The sequence below is a fragment of the Silurus aristotelis genome (genome assembly GCF_946808225.1).
Source record: "Silurus aristotelis genome assembly, chromosome: 7".
NCBI classification, from domain to species: Eukaryota; Metazoa; Chordata; class Actinopteri; order Siluriformes; family Siluridae; genus Silurus; species Silurus aristotelis.
Genome location: NC_139580.1, coordinates 15,999,931 through 16,020,164, shown reverse-complemented (window position 1 = coordinate 16,020,164; position 20,234 = coordinate 15,999,931). Strand labels below are relative to the sequence as shown.

At 37.4% G+C, this 20,234-nt stretch overlaps 1 protein-coding gene across 1 annotated transcript; it reads right to left on the bottom strand.

The window, feature by feature from the left end:
- Nucleotides 1-3,539: 3,539 nt before the first annotated feature.
- On the bottom strand, nt 3,540-18,873 carry cd44b (CD44 molecule (IN blood group) b). Its single transcript, XM_083547579.1, has 8 exons — nt 18,498-18,873; nt 11,354-11,522; nt 10,625-10,761; nt 10,135-10,197; nt 9,297-9,710; nt 6,386-6,496; nt 5,811-5,889; nt 3,540-5,536 (listed from the first exon to the last, which is right to left on the bottom strand). The coding sequence occupies exons 1-8, from the start codon at nt 18,562-18,564 to the stop codon at nt 5,323-5,325; spliced, it is 1,254 nt and encodes a 417-aa protein (XP_083403705.1). The 5' UTR covers nt 18,565-18,873; the 3' UTR covers nt 3,540-5,322.
- Between the last annotated feature and the right edge of the window lie 1,361 nt (nt 18,874-20,234).

Genomic DNA, 20,234 nt, shown 5'->3' with positions numbered 1-20,234 from the left:
CTTGATACTTGCTTATAAAATAATAATGGAAGGCAAGAACAAAGCAATGGACTCTATAAGGATGTGTTTGTTCTTGGCGTCATCTGTATGTGAATATCTATTAGAAAGTCAAAAAATGTAATGACAATTTTTTGACATCTTAACTAGAATGCCAGGAGTAATTTCTAATAAGTGTAGTATTGGTGATCAAGTGAAAAGTGCCAAATTTTAGCTATACATTTCTTTGAAAGTGTGTAACAGTAAGCAAAAGCCGTCATTTCTGCTAACTGGCAGAATTCTTGCAATGTCTATAGCTCCTGTATGATTTTTATTGGCTTGTCCAATAGAAATGTTGCTTACACTTACAGTGCAAGTCCAGTGGTCTTTGTTCCCTTCCAGAAATAATGGAAAAGCAGTCAGTTCTTGAACACCCTTTTATACAATTTACTGTGTATAAACCCTTTCCATTTTGTCTATTCCTGATATTCATTTTTTGTTCTTTATCAATTTGTCAAGCAAAAGCTGGTAAAACCCCAAGGCAAACCGATCCTTTCTTCTGAATGGATCAAGCAATTACACTATAAATACACCACTGAGTAAAACTGAATTATTCATCTTATGTCATTCTACATGGTTCATTTAAGTTTTTTATTTTAAAACCTAAAATCTTTACTATAACCCGTTCTCACCCTTTACCTATGGTACCATCTGTTCTGTTCCTCTCTATCTTTTTATGATGTTACTTTTCTTTTGAAAGGAAGGATATAAAAAAATGAGCAAAGAAATTAAATAAAACAATGTACCCACCCATGGAATAAAAGTATGTTCATACATATCAATACAATATTCGTTGTACCATTGGTGTACATACAGTTATTATAACTAATAAATGTTGATTCATAACTAATTCTGGCCTTTCTTTGTTTCTTGAGACAGCTCCATCTAAATGAATAATTCACAGCAAATAAACCTAATGTTTAACGCTTTCAATCCTGTAAAATAATTAAAATAATAAAGGTAATAGTGCAGTATCACACTGAATCCAAATGTTTAAAAAAAAAAACATTTAAACGTAATGTGCTTTAGGAGAAGAAGACAAATTCACACAGAACACATCACATAAACAAGCCCAGATAAAGTATATATTACATGTATATTTGTATATACAATCCCAGATAGAGTATATATTAAGTGTATTTGTATATATAATAATAGAATACAAAGAGACGTGGTGGAATGAGGAAGTGCAGGAAAGCATAAGGAGAAAGAGGTTGGCAAAACAGAATTGGGATCGGCAGAGAGATAAGAAAAGTAGGCAGGAATACAAGGAGATGTGACAGCAGGTAAAGAGGGATGTGGGGAAAGCTAAGGAAAAGGCATATGAGGAGCTGTATGAGAGGTTGAACACTAAGGAAGAAGAAAAGGATTTGTACCGATTGGACAGGCTGAGGGACCAAGCTGGGAAGGATGTGCTACAAGTTAGAGCAGTAAAGGATGGAGATGGAAATGTGACTAGTGAGGAGAGTGTGTTAAGAAAATGGAGGGAGTATTTTAAGCAGCTGATGAATAAGGAAAATGAGAAAAAGAGGGAAGGTTGAATGCTGTGGAGATGGTGAAGCAGGATGTAGATAGGATTAGTAAGGAGGAAGTGAGAGCAGCGATTAAGAGGATGAAGATTGGTCGGTAGGACCAGATGACATACCAGTAGAAGCATGGAGAGTTTAGGAGAGATGACAGTGGAGTTTTTAACAAAATTGTTTAACAAAAGTTGAGAGGATGCCTGAGGAATGGAGAAGGAGTATGCTGGTACTGATCTTTAAGAATAAGGGAGATGTGCAGACCTGCAGTAACTACAGGGGAATTAAGTTGATCAGTCACACCATGAAGTTATAGGAAAGAGTAGTGGAAGCCAGGCTGAGAGTAGTGGTGACCATCTGTGAGCAACAGTATGGTGTCATGCCGAGAAAGAGCACCACAGACACATTATGTTCTTTGAGAATGTTATGGAGAAGTATAGAGAAGGTCAGAAGGATTTGCATTGTGTATTTGTGGATTTAGAGAAAGCGAACGACAGGGTGCCGAGAGAGGTGTTGTGGTATTGTATGAGGAAGTCAGGTGTGTCAGAGAAGTATGTGAGGGTGGTACTGGACATGTATGAGGACAGTGTGATAGCAGTGACGTGTGCAGTAGGAACGACAGACTGCTTTAAGGTGAAGATTGGACTGCATCAAGGATCGGCTCTAAGCCCTTTCCTGTTTGCAGTGGTAATAGACAGATTGACGGACGAGGTCAGACAGGAGTCTCCATGGACTATGATGTTAGCGGATGATATTGTGATTTGTGGTGAGAGTAGTGAGCAGGTTGAGAAGAGCCTGGAGAGGTGGAGGTACATGCTGGAGAGAAGGGGAATAAAAGTCAGTAGGAGTAAGACAGAGTACATGTGTGTCAATGAGAGGGAGGGCAGTGGAGTTCAGGTACCTGGGGTCAACAGTGCAAAGTAATGAAGAGTGTGTTAGAGAAGTGAAGAAAAGAATGCAGGCAAGGTGGAGTGGGACAACGATGCAGGACAACCACCTAGTAATGCATTACAATAGTCCAGTCTGGAGGTTATGAAATGCATTAACTTATGCATCAGATATACAGTAGATAACATGTTTTTGTTTTTTTTAGCATAACCAGAGCAAGTTTTCCCACATTTTTGTTTTCCACATGCCTGATCTATTAACCAGGAAAGTGAACAGTCCTTTTTTGTGATGAAGTATGTGTGTTAGAACAGGAAACACTAAAATGCAACAGAAGGGATATTCCTGGTCAAGGGTTGGGAAACTACCTGCACAGATCGCTAGAGTATAGCAGTGGGATCATTCCTAAGCTTCCTTCATTTAGCCAAAAAACTGAGAGAAAGGTTCATGACATTTCACCAATATTATTGACTGAAGAACTAAAAATTGCCTCAAGAAATTTAACATTTTTACAGCCATTGGGTATTTTTTAAAAGGGTTTTTTTTTTTACTGGTTGCCCCATATAAGCCTGTATAATTTATGAGGACTAAGCACTTTATTAGTTTGTAGTCATATTTTAAATCCTTTTGGATTCATCCCAATAACCAATATTTAGATTGAATCTATATTTTTTGGCCCAAAAATTTAATTTTTTGTTTATTTATATGTAAATATTAAAGTACTTTATTATCACACCCATATATGCATTAGATTTTTCCTGATTGTATCTGATTGTTTAAACATTACAGTTTATTTCTTTTTACTGTGTCATATTACAGTATTAAAATCTAATAAACATTTTTTAAGAACTTCAATTCTGAAGACCAAAAACCGATAACCAGAAAAAATTAAATCATCTCAAAATGGCGTCTATATTCTCAATGTCTCTATGCTAAGCTGGAGGGAAAAAAAAAAACATCTTTCATCGTGACTTGGATGCCATAGCAACTGCACTCCCTTCTTTTTCAAAGTAGAATACACCCCCCTCCCCCTCTAAGTCTTTCTCAAACATATAGCACTCATGCAGTTTTATATCGCACAAAAACGATGCAAGAAAACACATCTATACAGTTTTATTCAATCCCGGACTTCACAATATTATTTTTTTTCATGAACAATCATTTGTTATTTGATCAATGTACACACTCCTACCACTACTGCATATGCTAATCTTTCTTAAACAACACACGTTCAAGAGTAGATGCCATCATTAAAGAAAGAGAAAAAAGCAGAAATATGAAACTGAAATGTATGTATAAGGAGGAAGCTTATGTACTGTATGCCTATATATACATATGTTTCAAGCTTTTGGAGGCAATGTAAGGTGCAAAGTATGAACATTAAGAGACATCATTTAAGCTTTTTTTCCATTTTAAAATAAATAACTGCATCACTGGTGATGTGGGTACACTGTATTACTGGCTTATTATAGCCTAAGTGTCATGAGAGAAAATATATGTAAATTGCATATACATAAACAGCTAAAGAGTAATGATATATTATTTTTTTAATAGCTTTTCTGGTTCCATGTTCTTTGATAGACTTTTGGAGATCAAAAATATTAAAACACCGGTATCAAGTTAATGTGTTGTATTACATCATCAGTAAGGGTGCAAATTGATTTTTACTTACACTGACAATAGACATGGATATAGCAGTCTGACTATTCGAATCTCATGTTGAACACAGTAATAAACAAGCATAGTGGTATATACAAAAAGGATAAGTTAAATGGAAAAAAATGCAATCAACCAACAAACAAACAAAAAACACAAATCTCATTTTCCAGGGAAAAAAATTTCAAATTTGCACACGGCCAAAAAGAAAGTAAAAAAAAATACATTTTAAAAAAGATTTTTTTAAAAATGTATCTGCATCTCTGCCTCAGTATTTCTCTTTATTTGTTCGTCCACTTTAATGTCAAATCCTCTAAAGAGAAAATTGTAGCACTATGATGGCTTTGTGCATGGACTTTATTGATCCTTATTATAACAGCTTTCTGTGTCTTCCTCATTACAAACCTATTATCTGCCATAACCACACAGCACAACACAAAATTCTAAAAAAGTTGAACTTTTTTTCCACAAATCCTTTTTAAATAAATATTTATTATCACTGTGAAAAGGTTTTTAGATAAGCTTGAAGCTATTCCACTTGTACATCTAATTACTAGCACTAGGAGATGATAAATGCGTCTGAATTGTGGTAAGAAGCTTTAGCAGTAAACAGGCTCGGGATGGGGAAGTTGGGAGACATGACCTGGTAAGCAGTACAATTTCTATGTAACAATTTTATTAAGATAGAAAAATTTGGTTTTCTGCCAGCCTTATTTCACCCTTAATATTATGTATTGTAGTGTAGAATCTGTGAGGCTGAGAAGCTTTTTTTTTCCAGAAGGGAAAGCTGAAATCAGTGCAAAGTGATATTGTCATTTGTTCTATATTAAACGGCAGGTTTTCTCGCTGTGAAAATCAAAATGAAACTAGAAAAGTTTAAATTTAGGATGTCTCCATGGCATGCAGAAAAATCTTATTTTTTCCCCCTTTGTCTAAAATATAACACTTTGTTGTGATGCTTGTTTTGAAGCCGCATGACAATTATCGAAGATTCCTTACCATCAGGGTATTTTTTTTATATAAAAAGACAAAAACAATAACAAGAATTCTCTTACAGATGTTACACTTTATGTCACCCAACAGGATCTGAATATCTGTCTGGTTCCCATAGTGCCTTACAGCTTCTCTCTGTGTGGTCAAGACTTAAGTCATGACCCACCACTCTCTCTCTCAAACTTCCCCAACTCTTCTACCCCTCATCCTCACCCTATCTCAATTCTGTCTTTCATGCCTGCGTGTTTTTCTCTGGTGACTCCTCCAGAACGATCACAGTGAACTCCTCTGTGTTGCCGTTCTCCTGGATCTTCTCTTTGTTCATGAGTGTCACCATCTCCTGCTCTCTCTCTTGAGCCTCTGGGGTTGCCGTTGATGCTGCTGTACCGTTGCCCTCGTTGCTGCTCTTAGTGGTGATTATAAGTGTCCGTCTCCTCCCACACCACCTATGCCAATACACCAAACACACATCAGAAATTTTGGAGCATATCATTTTGGAGGCCAACTAGTGTCCATATTTAATACCCTGGTGTTCTTAGTTTTATTTAATACTATGGGGCTATATATTCAATTACTTGTGCTAAAAAATGCAGACCAGTACGAATCTTCAAATAGTTTATTGCTGTTGCTATAAGGGCATCTGCTCCACTGTTCACTGCATTATATCAAAAACATTTGCATTTGTGTAAAAAGGCAAACAGAACCATCAGTAAAGTTTACCTGTTACTTGTTGCCACAGCAATTGCTACAAGAACAAGCAAAACAACGACCAAAACGACAAGCAGGATGACCAACCAATCTGCAGAGAAAATAAAAAATTTTTTTTACATCAGTTTATATCAATTCGAAAGTAAGAAATACAATTTAAATATGATTCTTTTAAAGGGAACAGTTAATGGTGGGCTGCTATGATGCAGTTCTACACAAAAAACCTTTACATATTTTATATTAATTCAAGATGATACTTCATGCTGAGATCAATTTAAAGGTGCACTTAATGTTGTATCAGCCACAAAACAAGCTTTTTCTCATGACGTAATATACAGTCATTTCCTCAGCAGCCAATCAGATTTGTGAGTTCAACAATATCTAAAATGCTTGGTGAAAATAGGATATTTTAGCAATAGTGTTTCATGACTAATAATAATTAACACTTTAATGACTTGCCTGATCGCAGCAGCTAAAATGCTAAGGATCATGGATTGACTACATCTCACGTGTGCTTATAAAGTCTTTAAGGATTAAATATTTTTTTAACTAGGTATATGAGTGTGTGTGAGTGTGTGAACCTTTACCACTTTTACTGTCGTTCTGCTCTTCAGGTGGTGTAGACTGGCCTGGTCCCATCCGCCCTCTCGAATGTTCAGTTTGATCTTCATTTAGTGGCTCACCCACAGTGGTCTCCTCTTTCAAAGTAATATGCAAAATAAATTTTTATTGTATTAAAGTGTGTTTTTTTTATATAGAATAAAATGCTTTGTTATACAGATTAACATAACACTCTGAGTAAATGTTACTTCCTAGTGGGTATACTGTACTACCTTGCGCTACCACTACAATCTGACAGCTTAACCCCCAATTGAAGTGTAATAAACATTCAAGGAGATTAATAGAAGCATTAATACCTAAGAGTATAAGCATGTAATTATATACAGTTGCATATACGAATTAATAACTTACAGTAGTTACATAGCACATTGATTCAAAAGAAAACTCTTTTGCAATAGTGTCACTGAACAGAAGGGGGCGCGTTTGAGTAAGCAGCAACCTTTGTTGAATGTGAACAGACACCTGTTACAGAATGAGAAAGTTGAACTCTAACAGCAGAGGGGGCTTTACACTTAAAAAAGTACTATAACAGAAGCAACAAACCATAATGTATACAATAATAAAGATTACTGATTTAATAAAGATTGAAACTAATGTATCTGTTATGAACTTTGTTGTAAGGAATGCTTTTGTTTCTTTTTATGCATAGCAACCTGAAAAAAACTGACATTTTATAATGCAGCATGTAAATATAACAATTATCAGAATGACTGCAGAATGAGAATGAAAGCACTGGTCTTGTTTAATGTTAAAAGATACTAAACTGTTGATCTGCTACTCTTGCAAACCCTTCTCCTTAAAAAGTTAAGCTATTGTGGCAATTTATTATTACACTAAATGGTTTGTTGCAATGAATTTTAGTTAGTCATGGTCGTCCTGTTGTGGGGTAACCCTTTGACTTTGACTGCTTTTTGAAAAAACAAATAAACAAATAAAGGCCTGTCAAAGTTTCTACATTCGGTACATTTAAGAGGATCCTAAAACATAATATTTGTAAATACTTGTCTGGATATATGAAACATCTATTGTAGATTCTAACAAATATATTGTAAAATATAAGGGGCTTATTGGTTCAGGTTCTGCATTACTAGTCAAAAGGGTCAGGATAAGCAGCCCCAAGCTGCCGATCTTGTACCTTTAAGCAAGGCTCTTAATCTTCTCTGCTACAGAGGTGGCCAACTTTTTGATCCCAACTTTTTACCAAGCTTGGACATGTGCATTTTTTGCATTTCAATGTGCCGCAATGTATATGTGAGAAATAAAGAATTGTTATCTTTTGAAACATAACAGCTATAAATAGTTGTTCCCCTTCAGGAACTCAACGCTTTTACGTTGTCTACGCTCTGAATCACGTGTGTTATCATGGGGAATGATGTCACAACCAGGAAGCTATAAAAAGCACATGGAGTAAAATTGGCGCTGGCTTCTGTTTGTTTAGAAAGCGCTCTGTGTGTGTGTTTGTCTTAAGAAAAAAATAAGAACAAAATAAAAATAAGAAAAAAAGGTAAGTAAAAGTCAAAGCACTCCGTGTGTTACTCCTTTCCCCCAATTTAGTACAGGGGAGGGATATGCACAGCCTATGTGTTGCTTGTCTGGGAATGGAGCATGCTAGGTCGGTTCTCGAGGAAGCCGATTGTGCAGATTGCACTCGCATGTCGTTGCGAAGGCTCCGTTCTTGGAGAGCACTTTTTGAAGAGGGTGCCCTCGCTCCTCGGTGCTCTGGACCCACTCTCGCTAAGGCGAAGTGGTGCTCAAGGACCTGGGGTTTGCAGATGGACCTAGCAGAGGGTTTGGAGAGGAACAGGCCCTTTCTTCTTCCTCACCTGCTGGGTCCAGCGTTCTGTCAAAAGGTTCAGAAGCATGCCATTTGGAGGTTTCTTCCCTTTTGCGTGGCATCTCTGCCTCTCCTCCGCTGAGGAGGGGGAAAAGATATATTTTGCCGAGCCACCAGATATAATCCCTCAGCCAGTCCTCTTTTAGGAGCTATTGGAGGTGGTGACTTGTGCCATGCCCAAACTTGACATCGAGTGGCTGGCTGATCAGCAGAAAGGTCACCTGTCCAGCAAACTTGACAAGCGCTTTCTGCAACCCGCATCACCACCTCTACTCCGGGGTCTACACCAAGGTGTCCAGGTCCTTGGTTAATACTTATTCGGCCTGCCTCTTCAGTCCCAAAATCTCCCTTTATAGCAACTTATCTGAGGACCATCATTTTCAATAAAAAATCTTCGGCCGAAGATTCCCCGTTAACCCATGCCACTTTCTGTGCTTAAGGGCAACGCATAATGCTTACAACAGGTGCGTCCCTCACAGGCTGGGAAGCGGTCATAAGTGGCCACTTTGCTCAAGGTCTCTGGGTAAGGCCCTATCAGACATGGCATATCAATTGCCTAGAGATGTTGGCCATGCTTTCAGCATTGAAGCATTTCCTTCCAGACCTCAAGGACCACCATGTGTTGGTCCATACAACCAACACATTGGTGGTTTCCTACATCAACCACCAGGGGGTCTGCGATCTTGCCTTCTGTACAAGCTGGCATGTCCCAGGTCCTCCTGTGGGCCCAGGGGAAGCTGGTTTTCTTGAGGGCATAAACAAGGAAGTAGACGCCCTCTTGAGACAAGGGCCAAGGCTCGGGGAATGTTGTCTCCACCCCGAGGTGGTGGAGCAAATTTGTGGGAAGATTTTTCAGAGCACAGGAGGACTTGTTTGTGACTCAAAAAACATTGCACTGTCCCCTCTGGTTCTCCATGACACCCCAGCTTACCTGTGATGGAAAACCTAATACAGCTTTACCTTCTGACTGTTACAATGCAGACAAGGACCAATATTATGGCAAGTTTTATGCTAGAAAAATATTTTTCTCTCTTGTTCCTTACCAGTTTGAGTCTTGAAACCGTCTTCAACAGTTGTATCATGACCCTCTAGTCTTGTGTCTTCATTGTTAGAATCATTTGGAGTGATGTTTGTTGTCTCTCCCATTCCTGACCCATTAGCGTCTTGGACTATGGACATGTTAGACTGATCTGCAGCATTTTCATTTTTAATATAACTTCCAGTGCTAGTCATCAGACCTTCCTCTTCTCTTTCAGTATTCGTGATGGAAGGCTGTGTGCTAGATACATCTTGCGTATATTGATTGTTGATTGGAGAGAAATCTGTCTTCTCTATGCTGTGAGTTGGTTCAGTTACATCTTTAACTGTGCTATCGGTCTGTATCTCCACTGAAGTCACTGAAATAGAGGGGCTAGTTGGACTCATGGCATGGTTTAAATCTTGGCTTTCATTGTTCTCTGAAACAGGGATAGAGTGATTAAATGTACAGGACAAAACAGTTTTTATTTTATTTTTTTGTATGTTTTTGGAACTTTATTCATTGTAGTACAAAAAACTATTTCAGATTTGTTTAGAATATATTGTCATGCAGGACCATTCTCGCAGCCTTGTATGATATTAGGCATATGAATCAGAACAACTTGCATAGATGATGTTTAAAAAATTTTTTCTGATGCTTACACTGGAAAACAATTATATAAACATATATGGAGTAATTTTGACAGAAACATATAATTTAAGTCCTAGAATCCTAGCCTTATATTGCTTTTAACTATGTGACAGTGTGTGTTTGTGTGTGCATGTTATAGACATAATCAGCCAAAACATAATTCTTAGCTTGAATGTGCATACACTATTGTGTCATTGTGCATATGTCCTCACCAGCAGACCGAGGTCCATTCTGCAGATATTTTATTTCATTTTCGCAGTTTCCAACCAACAGATCTGTTTTGAAAGGCAAAGTTGCATTTTGTATAAATAGATGATAGATAGATAGATAGATAGATAGATAGATAGATAGATAGATAGATAGATAGATAGATAGATAGATAGATAGATAGATAGATAGATAGATAGATAGATAGATAGATAGATACAAATTAATAAAATGTGCTACATGTCCTATTTGCCATTATTCTGTACTCAGTCAAGCAACAATCAGAATGACTCAAACTGAATACTACCCACAATACTACCCTCAATACTACCCTCATGCTGCATGGGAATAATTACAGTTATATATGCATTACTCCAGATAAATCTTACAACTCTTACAGGGTTGATGTAGGTGTAAATATTTAATTTTCACAATTTAATTCTATTTGATAATAGCATTCCAAACACACAGAATTGGTTTATCTATAATAACTACCTGACTTATTATAGCAGTAGGCATCATAGGTGAGATTTGTAGGTGCAATAGAGATGACGCCGGTCTGGTTCAATGCACACACGCTGTTTGGCTCCTGGCGTGGAATGGCGGCGTTTCCATTGCTGACCCAGCCATACCTGTTCACAAATTCCAGTGCAGTTTCATTACTCATCTGCATCTAGAGCATGTTACATTAGATGTTCTTTTAAATAACACTGTTGCATTTAAGTTTAGTTGTCTTGGAACATAATGCTACTTTTTCTGAGATGTAGTAAGTGCCCATTAAATAAAAAAAGGTAAAACAGAATAGAATAGAGAAGGGGGAGGACATACTGGGGACTATTGCTATCCACTTTTTTCCATGACCATTATGTAGTTCAACCTGTGCTACTGAAATTCAATGCCATTTTTTTTTATCAACTCTGGAGTGAAAAGTCTAACACATGTTTCCTCTATGACACAAGAAGTAACTCAGTGCATCTGTTCAAACTGTGTCTCATGTGAAATTATATGATTATGTTTGAAGGAACTCAATTATATACAAACAAGCTACCATGCCTGTGATTGGCATGTATTTCTATTGTTATACTGATTGACAGTGTCTGGCTTTGACCTCTCAGGAGCCTATAAAATCATCTCAACACATGTTTTTATGTATTTCAACTTTTCTCATTACGTCAGCTAACGCCCTCTGAGCACAAGCTACAGAATGATAGCTAGAACATTCACCTGCAGCTCTCATAACCCTCGTTATAGGCAGCAGTCAACTGCTCCACACTGGCCAAAGTTGTTCCCAGCGCTTCACATAGTTCCTTGGCTTCATCAAATTTCAAAGTGTATCGAACCAAGCCTTGAATATGGAATACTCCCACATAACTGCAGCCTCGTAATGTCACTTCTGAGGGGAGAGAGAGAGAGAGAGAGAGAGAGAGAGAGAGAGAGAGAGAGAGAGAGAGAGATATGCAGGAATTATTATAAATATAACAAGTCAAGCTGAAAAGTATTTATTAAAGCAAAAGCTGGAAGGTGATAACATTGCAATGTTCATTTTTAAAGTTTTACAGTTTGCAGGATACAGGGAGAAATCTTCTGGTGCATTTCTAATTATGATCACGTCCACGCCCCCATCCCCCCAGCCCCCACCCACCCAACACACACACACACACACACACACACACACACACACACACACACACACACACACACACACACACACACACACACACACACACATATTTCCAGCCACAATCAACCCCCTGAAGAATTTGTACAACACCATACAGATTAAATCAGGGTTGACAATTTAGTTGCTAAGAACTGTGTCCGTGTGAATCACTGCTTTTTTCTCTGAATCTTTACACCGAATATCTTTGTTATTTCCCCCCAAAGTAACAACCTTGACTTCAACTCAATGCTTAATTATCACACCCCTCATGAGCTGAGTAAAGCTGTATTTGAGCAAAGAAAAACTGTGAATTGTTTCCCAGAACCCGGAGCCAGAGTCACTATAGCAGCTCCAATGGCTTTACTTGGGACACATTGCAATATTTACACTGAATTATTCTCAATGAAATGCAGTATAGATTAAATTCTGTTTTAAAATGATAAATGTTGAAAGACAGAGACAGATATGCAGATGCTGTCAGACACAAAGCAAACAAGGAAGTTTCATCAGAACAGCAATGAGAACTGGAGGTAGAAAACAACATTGGGTACAGAATTCAAAACTCATTTTACTCCCATATTCCCCGTGGGAGGGGGAACATGAATATGGATGTCAAATTTCCATTTTTGAGAGATCTGTGTGGCTTGGTCACTATGGCCACACACTGCGTCATTAGTTGTAGTGTTTAAAGAACCTTCTGACCAGCAAATATATGAGCAGTCTTCTTCTACTTCTTCTTCTTCTTCTTCTTCTTCTTCTTCTTATGTAGTAATTTTAGTCTATATTAGAATATTAATCACTGCAAGATTATTTAAATATTTACTGTCATTAAACCCAGGTTTAAAATGCTAACATATATTTATTTTTATTCGTCAACATCATATTTCTCAAGTTACATACCAAGATATTTCGAGATAAACCATGTCTCAAAATTAGCTATAATTATAAAGACACACCAAACTTCTCAGCTTCCAGTCACCATAGCAACAAGGAAAGCACAAATCAATTTTAAGAGACTTTAGTGTTACACAGTTCACTCACAGGCTACTTCTCTGTTTCTGCATTAAGTGCATTTTCACATCCTGCTTGTTTTGTACTCTTTTCATCAGCAAGCTGTTGATACCGTTACCATGGTGGCATTCACAAACAACATGTATGCATTTAGAGAAACAGACAGCTATAGGATTTTTGCACTTGAATTTGATTTGTGTAATGGTTCCATTACATGTTTTTTTATTATGCTGTAAAGTTCAAGGGCTAAATAAATATACTGGATAATTTTCAGTGTGATTTACTGGCTCCCAGTACTATTTTACATTTACATTTTAATGTTGCTTATTAGCATTATTATCTAATAGATGACAATTAATTATACTTTTATTTTAGTTCTTAATTATCCACTTGCTTATACCATTTACTGACTAAATATTAAATAAATTCAGTGGTGCTGTTCTGAGCTGGTGACAATGACTTCAGTGAGTTCCAAACATACATTAATATTTACTTTATATTCAGAAATTATTTGTGTAGGTGATTCATTTCTGCATGGCCTATATGAGTAGAAACACTGGTCACAGGTAATATTAACCTCATCTATAGCAACCAATGATGGGGACAGAAAATGTTCACTTAAGAAGCAGATTTTGATACATTTATTCTTTGCATCAACCAGAATCCCATGCAACACCCATGCAACAAATAAACTGAAAAAAAAAAAAAAGAACAATTATTATTTCTTAATACGATGAAATACGCTACGATGAGTTTGCAAGCATTTGAATAAAGTAATGAGTCTAGTATGTTACCATTATATTGCTCAGTGAATTATACCTATTACAGAAATCACTGCAAATGTTCTTAATTGAACAATATTGCTTCCATTCTCAGCTTCTCATTATCATGAAGCTGTTAATGCTGCTAGGAGTCTGGACAGGCACAAATATATTTATTCTTATAAATTATTCACAGTTAGAAGAAGACATTTTGGGTGAAACAGACAGTATAAAACATATTAAAAACGTATACATTATATATTGAACATGTTGCCAATAAACTTATTTACATGTTTAATATATAACTTTTTTTGTATATGAAACCTTGTACAATATGTTGCCTATGCATATGTTTATGGATCTAAAGCAGCACACTCTTTCAGTGCAAGGAGTTGGATGGCAACCTGGGAACTCTGTGGTTCTGTTTATTTGAAATGCATTACATTAGGGATTCTGTTTTCCAAACTTGTGTCAGCATTTGAAATATCTCAGCTTATCGTTTAGTTGGCATGTGCATGAACAATCTCGTTTACATTTGTGGTCAGAGATGAAAATACTGCAACAGCCACACAGTTTACTTTCATTGCTTAGAATATAGCTTGAACACACAACAGCAACTCAAAGAGGAAGAGACGTGAGTGTGGCTGTTATGACGGTTGGGTTACTCTGGCATGTTTTCAGCAGTGGCACACACCCACATCTACTGAATACACTGTCCTGCGGGAAAAAACGCACAGCTACAGGGCCCACAGAGTCACTTTACAGATTTAATAGAGTATTATGAGAGACAAAACAAATAATAGCCAAGGTGTCTCCATTTACATGCAGAATTAGTAGTCAAACTGTAGCTCAACTAGCATGTTGAGTCCTGCTAGTTCAAAAGCGCTGATTTTGAAAGCAGCCATTGTCTCTTAATGGAGTTAAGGGATTTGGGTAGTAAACAAATGATGTGAAAAGAAAGAAAGCGTGAGTGATGTTGTCTATAGAAAGGTTGCCAGAACCTCCAGCTGCTCTAGGTGGGGTTTGTATTTTTGGCTTGGCTTGTGGGTTTTCAATTAAACCACACGAAGCAACAGCAATAGCAGCAGCAGCAGCAGCAACAACAACATAGAAAATGATAAGCAAATATAAGATATGAAATGCTGCCTTAACATCTTATGATTTTTACTTGACTCTACACATTGGAAAGAGTGCCTTCCAAACTAGGGTTACTTTATTTGAGGGAATTGAACTTGAAAATGTGTTTTTAGTTAATGTCAAATAAATTGGATAAAAGTGAATTATTGCCAAAAGTATCACTCACATTTAATGAGAGCTGTTAAAGTGAAAGCAACCAGTAGCCTTTTTGAAAATATGAATTTCTCAAAATTATGACTACTGAGCAAGCTTCACATCAATCCAACACAATGCTTTAAATACTGTTAGTTTCCCAGTGCATTGTGTTCAGTCACAGTTACTTTTAACACCGATTCATCCACAATCCTGAGTGTAGTCAGTCAGTGAAATCAGAGATCAATTGCAGCCATGTCAAAGTCAACTGAAGGACACCACTCAACACCCCACCTGTCATTCTCTACCCCTTTATTGTTGTTAAAGGAAACTGGCTTTGGGAAAGTACCTCTTTTTTTAAACCAAAAAAAAAAGAGAAGCAAACAGAATTCTAAATAAGAATTCTAGTATTAATAATAAGTATTCTAATACTGTGGAATGTGGAGCGCATTCGAGATCGGCGTTGAGCTTGGTTTGGAGCGCAGCTTCTTCAGCCCACAAAGGGCTGAGTGTATGTTAAAATAAGTAAGAGGAGGAGAAGAGAGCAGGATGCAAGAACCCCACAGAAAGGCTTTAAAATGTAATTAATAGGTTTAACAGCAGTCCAGGAGATACAGTTCAGCTGAAATGTGAGAGTCTTTTCATCTGTTTAAGATCAGTTTAAAGCAAGATTAGTGTCTGGAAGAGGGAGAGAGAATGAGTGAGGAAAAGAGAAAAGGATAGTTTAAAAAAAGAGTTATAAAGCAATGTGAATAGGTCAGGGGTTAAACTTTTAGCATCTTTACCCTTACAGAATTTAGTCATTATGAGATACAGGGGTGGAGGTTGGGGAGGAGGGTGCTTGGGGGATGTTAAATAGGACAAAAATCTAAAACCAATTTAGCTTTTTCTCTACTCTCTTAGCGAAGCATCCGCTATCTGGATCATTTAAAATATGATTTTAATTTTATTTCAAGAGGTTTTACTGTTCACTAATTTAACTAGAACGGTATAGAAATGTTTTCAAGTTTACTGTCACACATTCAGTATAATTGATTTTCTACTTCTAGACAAGCTAGTAATGATGCTTGTAATAATGCCAGCTAGTCCCTGATCAAAGTTAAAAGAAGATTTGAAGCCAAATCAGTAGCACGTGGAAAAGCTGGGAAGCAGCAGGTGACGCTTGGCCAAATACAAGTCCTCTTTGTGAGGCTGCAGTCGACACCAAATGGCCTTCTTCACCTTGAAACAGGACACTCCAGGTAGCACGAGGGTCTTTAAATGTGTCACTGTGTGTGTGTGTGTGTGTGTGTGTGTGTGTGTGCGTGTGTGTGTGTGTGTGTGTGTGTGTATTTTAATGTGACTGTCAAAAGGGGTGTTCAATGAGCCACACATTTCTGTGACTAGAACTCAAACGCACGTTGTCTGGCGTAACTGCAATGGTGCTTGCTGAAGTTCAGTAAAGCTGAACATTCCTCTTAGGTAAACACACACATGCACACGCACACATACTCTGCACAGGTATATTAAATTTGTGTATATGAAGTGGAAAAATATCTTTTTTTTTTTTTTTTTGCAAACCCCAAAATGACAATGCTGACATGTTGCATCGTATGTGGGAGGAAGATGGAAAGATAACAAAACTAAAGAAATCCCCTTTAATGTTATAGATTTGGAAAAAAAAACCAAAAACAAAGGAAACAGAGCAAATGACATTTATGTATGTTGAATGATACTATTTTAAGAGGTGGGGTAAATGATTTTTGAGTCTGACATGCTTTGAAATATTTTATATGTCATATTTTCCATATATCATACAATATATGACAATGAAATATATGTTTATATATGTAATATTTGTAATTTATGGATGTTCAATGCAATGTATGAAAGTTTGTGCTCGAGTCTAACTTTGGAGGCCACGCCAAAGGGAGGGGCTGCATTTGGTTGGATTTTGACTTTCAAAACAGCAAACGTCAATTAACCCGAAGTTTAAGCCCAAGTTTCTGACTTTAACAGACAATGACAAGCACTAAATGCAATCAGAAAGCTAAAAAAAAAAAAAGAAATGGGTCAAATGATTTACTTTTTTTGATGTTTGCAACCAGATCATCGTTAGTTCAAGTCACAGAACTGAATCTAAATTAATAAAAAAAGAAAAAAAGAAAAAAAGAAAAGAAAAGAAAAGAAAAGAAAAAAGAAAAAAAAACATTTCCAAGCTATCAAAATGCTTGTTTCAATGAAATGCCTAAGCTAAACACAAAAATATTCCCAAAGATACAAGTCAAGGTCAAGTACAACTCTTAAGCCAGACAAAACCAGGCATGTCCCCAAGAGCACCAGGGAAAGCTTGTGGCTTGGCTCTTGAGTTTTGTAAGCTGTCCACTAGGCCTTTACATATAAAAAACTAAACAGATAACATCAACCACATCATAGTGTCTAATAAAACACACATATCTACGAAGTGTCTATGTTTAATGAATTTGTGTTTCATATGGATAAAGTCATGTGAAACAATAAATGTACTAACCATATTCTTTAGACTTATGACAATAAACTGTTACAAATTTGTAAGACCGTATTGGGCTCTGTTGGCTCTGTTAATGTCATATTAGCTTCATGCCACTCTGGCTGCCTCTGGGTGTGATGAATAGTCAGCAGTGGGGTGCTTTACCCTTGGGGAATCTCACAGCAAATCTCATTTTCTCAGCTCACCGTGGAGGTTGTGATCTGTCTGCTGGCTTGTTACTTTCCAGCTACATCTCTTTTGCACTCACTCTTTTCCATTTTCACCTTTACACAGTACAAAGCCCGAAAACCTACAAACACCAATCTAAACCACCTCCTGTTTCTCTTGCTAGGCAGTGCCAGAAATTTACAGCACCACAGTAGTGGCTCAATGGCAATCATCCAAAGAGTCTCCCCATTTCTCTCTCACCATAAACACACCTACAGAGGTAGACTAGATACAAAAGCCACTTCCCAAATCAAAGACATATATACAGCTTCACTACCAGCTTTCTAAGCTGGGATGTTCCGACATGTTTAAACCCACCTTCATGCTAAGAAGAGACTAGATCTAGAAACAATGAGTTAAAGAATAGCAGAAGAATAGCAGCACACTTCATCATTTTCCTTTGTTTGGCTCAGTTCTGATAATAAGCTTTAAAAATTTTTTATAAAAACTAAATCGCACTGATCCAGGCATTATTTTTAATGTACTACATTAACATAGAAAAAAAAAGATTTGATATAGATTGAAATTATTTGGATCTTTGTATTTAAATCAGAGACACCTTTTCACCAAGTCTGTCTATGCCTCTGCCCAGTTTACTCTATCGAGCTCACATTCTCTCTCTCTCTCTCCATCTGTCTATGTCTCTCCCTATCTCTCTCTTTCTGTCTGTCTGGAGAGCCGGCAGCCGGCTCCTTTGTCTGCTCTGTCTGCCACACGAAACGCATGCTGCTTCGCCGGCATCCGCGCATCAGTACTTACAACCGCACACATTTGCATGCACATTAAATGAAATCACTTCATAACAGAAAAAAGCACATTGCAGTAATATTCACTTTCTCCAAAAACAAAAATAAACCAAAAATACAAAAAATACATCTGTTTAATAAAAAAAATAATATTTAAGACAAAATACATTGCCATCAATAAACAAAAGAAGTGCATTTCTCTCACCTTGAACAGAGTTTGCCCAAGATGAGGCCACCAATCCAGAGGTGAGTCCAAACAGTAGAATCCACATGCTGGCTGAGGTGAGACTGTAACTGATTCCTGTATTCCTGTACCTTCTATCTGACAAGTGAAGCTGCTGAGGATTTGGACTGATTGAATGAATAAGAGTATGAGTGAGGGAGTGAGTGAAAGTGTGAGCGAGTGACTGAGAGAGAGAGGGAGGGAGTAGGGGGTCCAGTGCCCTCAGGGGAGCGTGCAGTGGGTGGCTGCTAGCCTGTCAGAGATGAGAGACTTTGCTCTAACTTTTCAATAGTGCGCGTGTGTGTGTGCACAAGTAAGAGAGAGAGAGAGAGAGAGAGAGAGAGAGAGAGAGAGAGAGAGAGAGAGAGAGAGAGAGAGAGAGAGAGAGAGAGAGAGAGAGAGAGAGCGAGCGAGCGAGCGAGCGAGGGAGAGGAAGAAGGTCTCACTATCACTCCTGTGATGGAAGAGGGTGGTGCATACATGAACACACCCTTCTTTTCCTCCCTCTACTGCTCCCTCCCTGCCTCCTTTCCTCTCCTACCCTCAGCTTTGGTTTGTATGGTTTTTATTGCTTCAGTTATGGTCTCCTGTTGCTCCATGTCAAAGCCTCTCTCACTGCCTGCCTCTCTTTCTATCATCGGTGTGCCGAGGTCCTCAACATCCACACAGCACACATCTGCTCCTTTGTAATTGCCTCCTTCTGAACTGGCGCTCAATTCACTACCTTTTCTTTCAGCCAGACATCTCTCCCCATCTCTCCCCCTCACTCCTTTTCTCTCTCTCTCTCTCTCTCTCTCTCTCTCTCTCTCTCTGCAGAGTGCAAAAAAAAAGAATCCAGCTATCACCCTGCACACAAAAAATACTTCTCTAACCAATAATTACACAGCATTTCTAATGTCACCTATTAATATATATATATATATATATATATTATGCAACAGACATAAGAATTGAAATAAGTAATGCAAATGAATTTTTTACAATTCTGAAAGGATTCATTAAAAACTTCAAGAAAATCCATTAAGAAAATAGACTAAATAGATTGTTGTAAAACTTGAGCATAAGCAGCATTACTCGCTTGCGTACTTATCTTTTTTTTTTTTTTTTTTTACATTTTGAAGGCACAACAATATTGCACAGAACGACAAACTCAGTCTTTCTTGGAAACTTTTTGCCATTGTTGTGACAGTTGCAATGAGTGATGTCTCAATTAAAAATTCGATTTAAAAGTATTCAAGTGATGAGTGAGGAAAACAGACCTGTTGGGAAATTCAAACAGTATCTGTCAAATGAATGAATAGAAGAAAAAAGGAGACTGGGTTTTTGTAAATCAATCAACCCCGTATGTGTTACTTGATCACAGATTGCAATCACTGCTGTAATTGATTCCCCAGGTCAACAAACTCAAGATACCTAGGAAATAAAGTTGACTCATTGACTCTATGACAAATCAATCACTTTTTTAAGCTTTAAGGTTTCCAACAGCCAAAACCCATCAAAGAAAGAACAAAACAGAGAAATCAAAACAGTTAAACCCACAAGATGGGCAGAAACATGGTGATTCAGAAACCCTAATTATTCCAAGGGATATTACTCAACTTCTGAACAGAATCGTTGTAATGCATTTAGAAAATATAATACCAACATCCATGAGAGCTCCTGATAACCCATGCCTGTGTATGAGTAATGTTTACACACTGTAAATGTTTTGAACTCCAG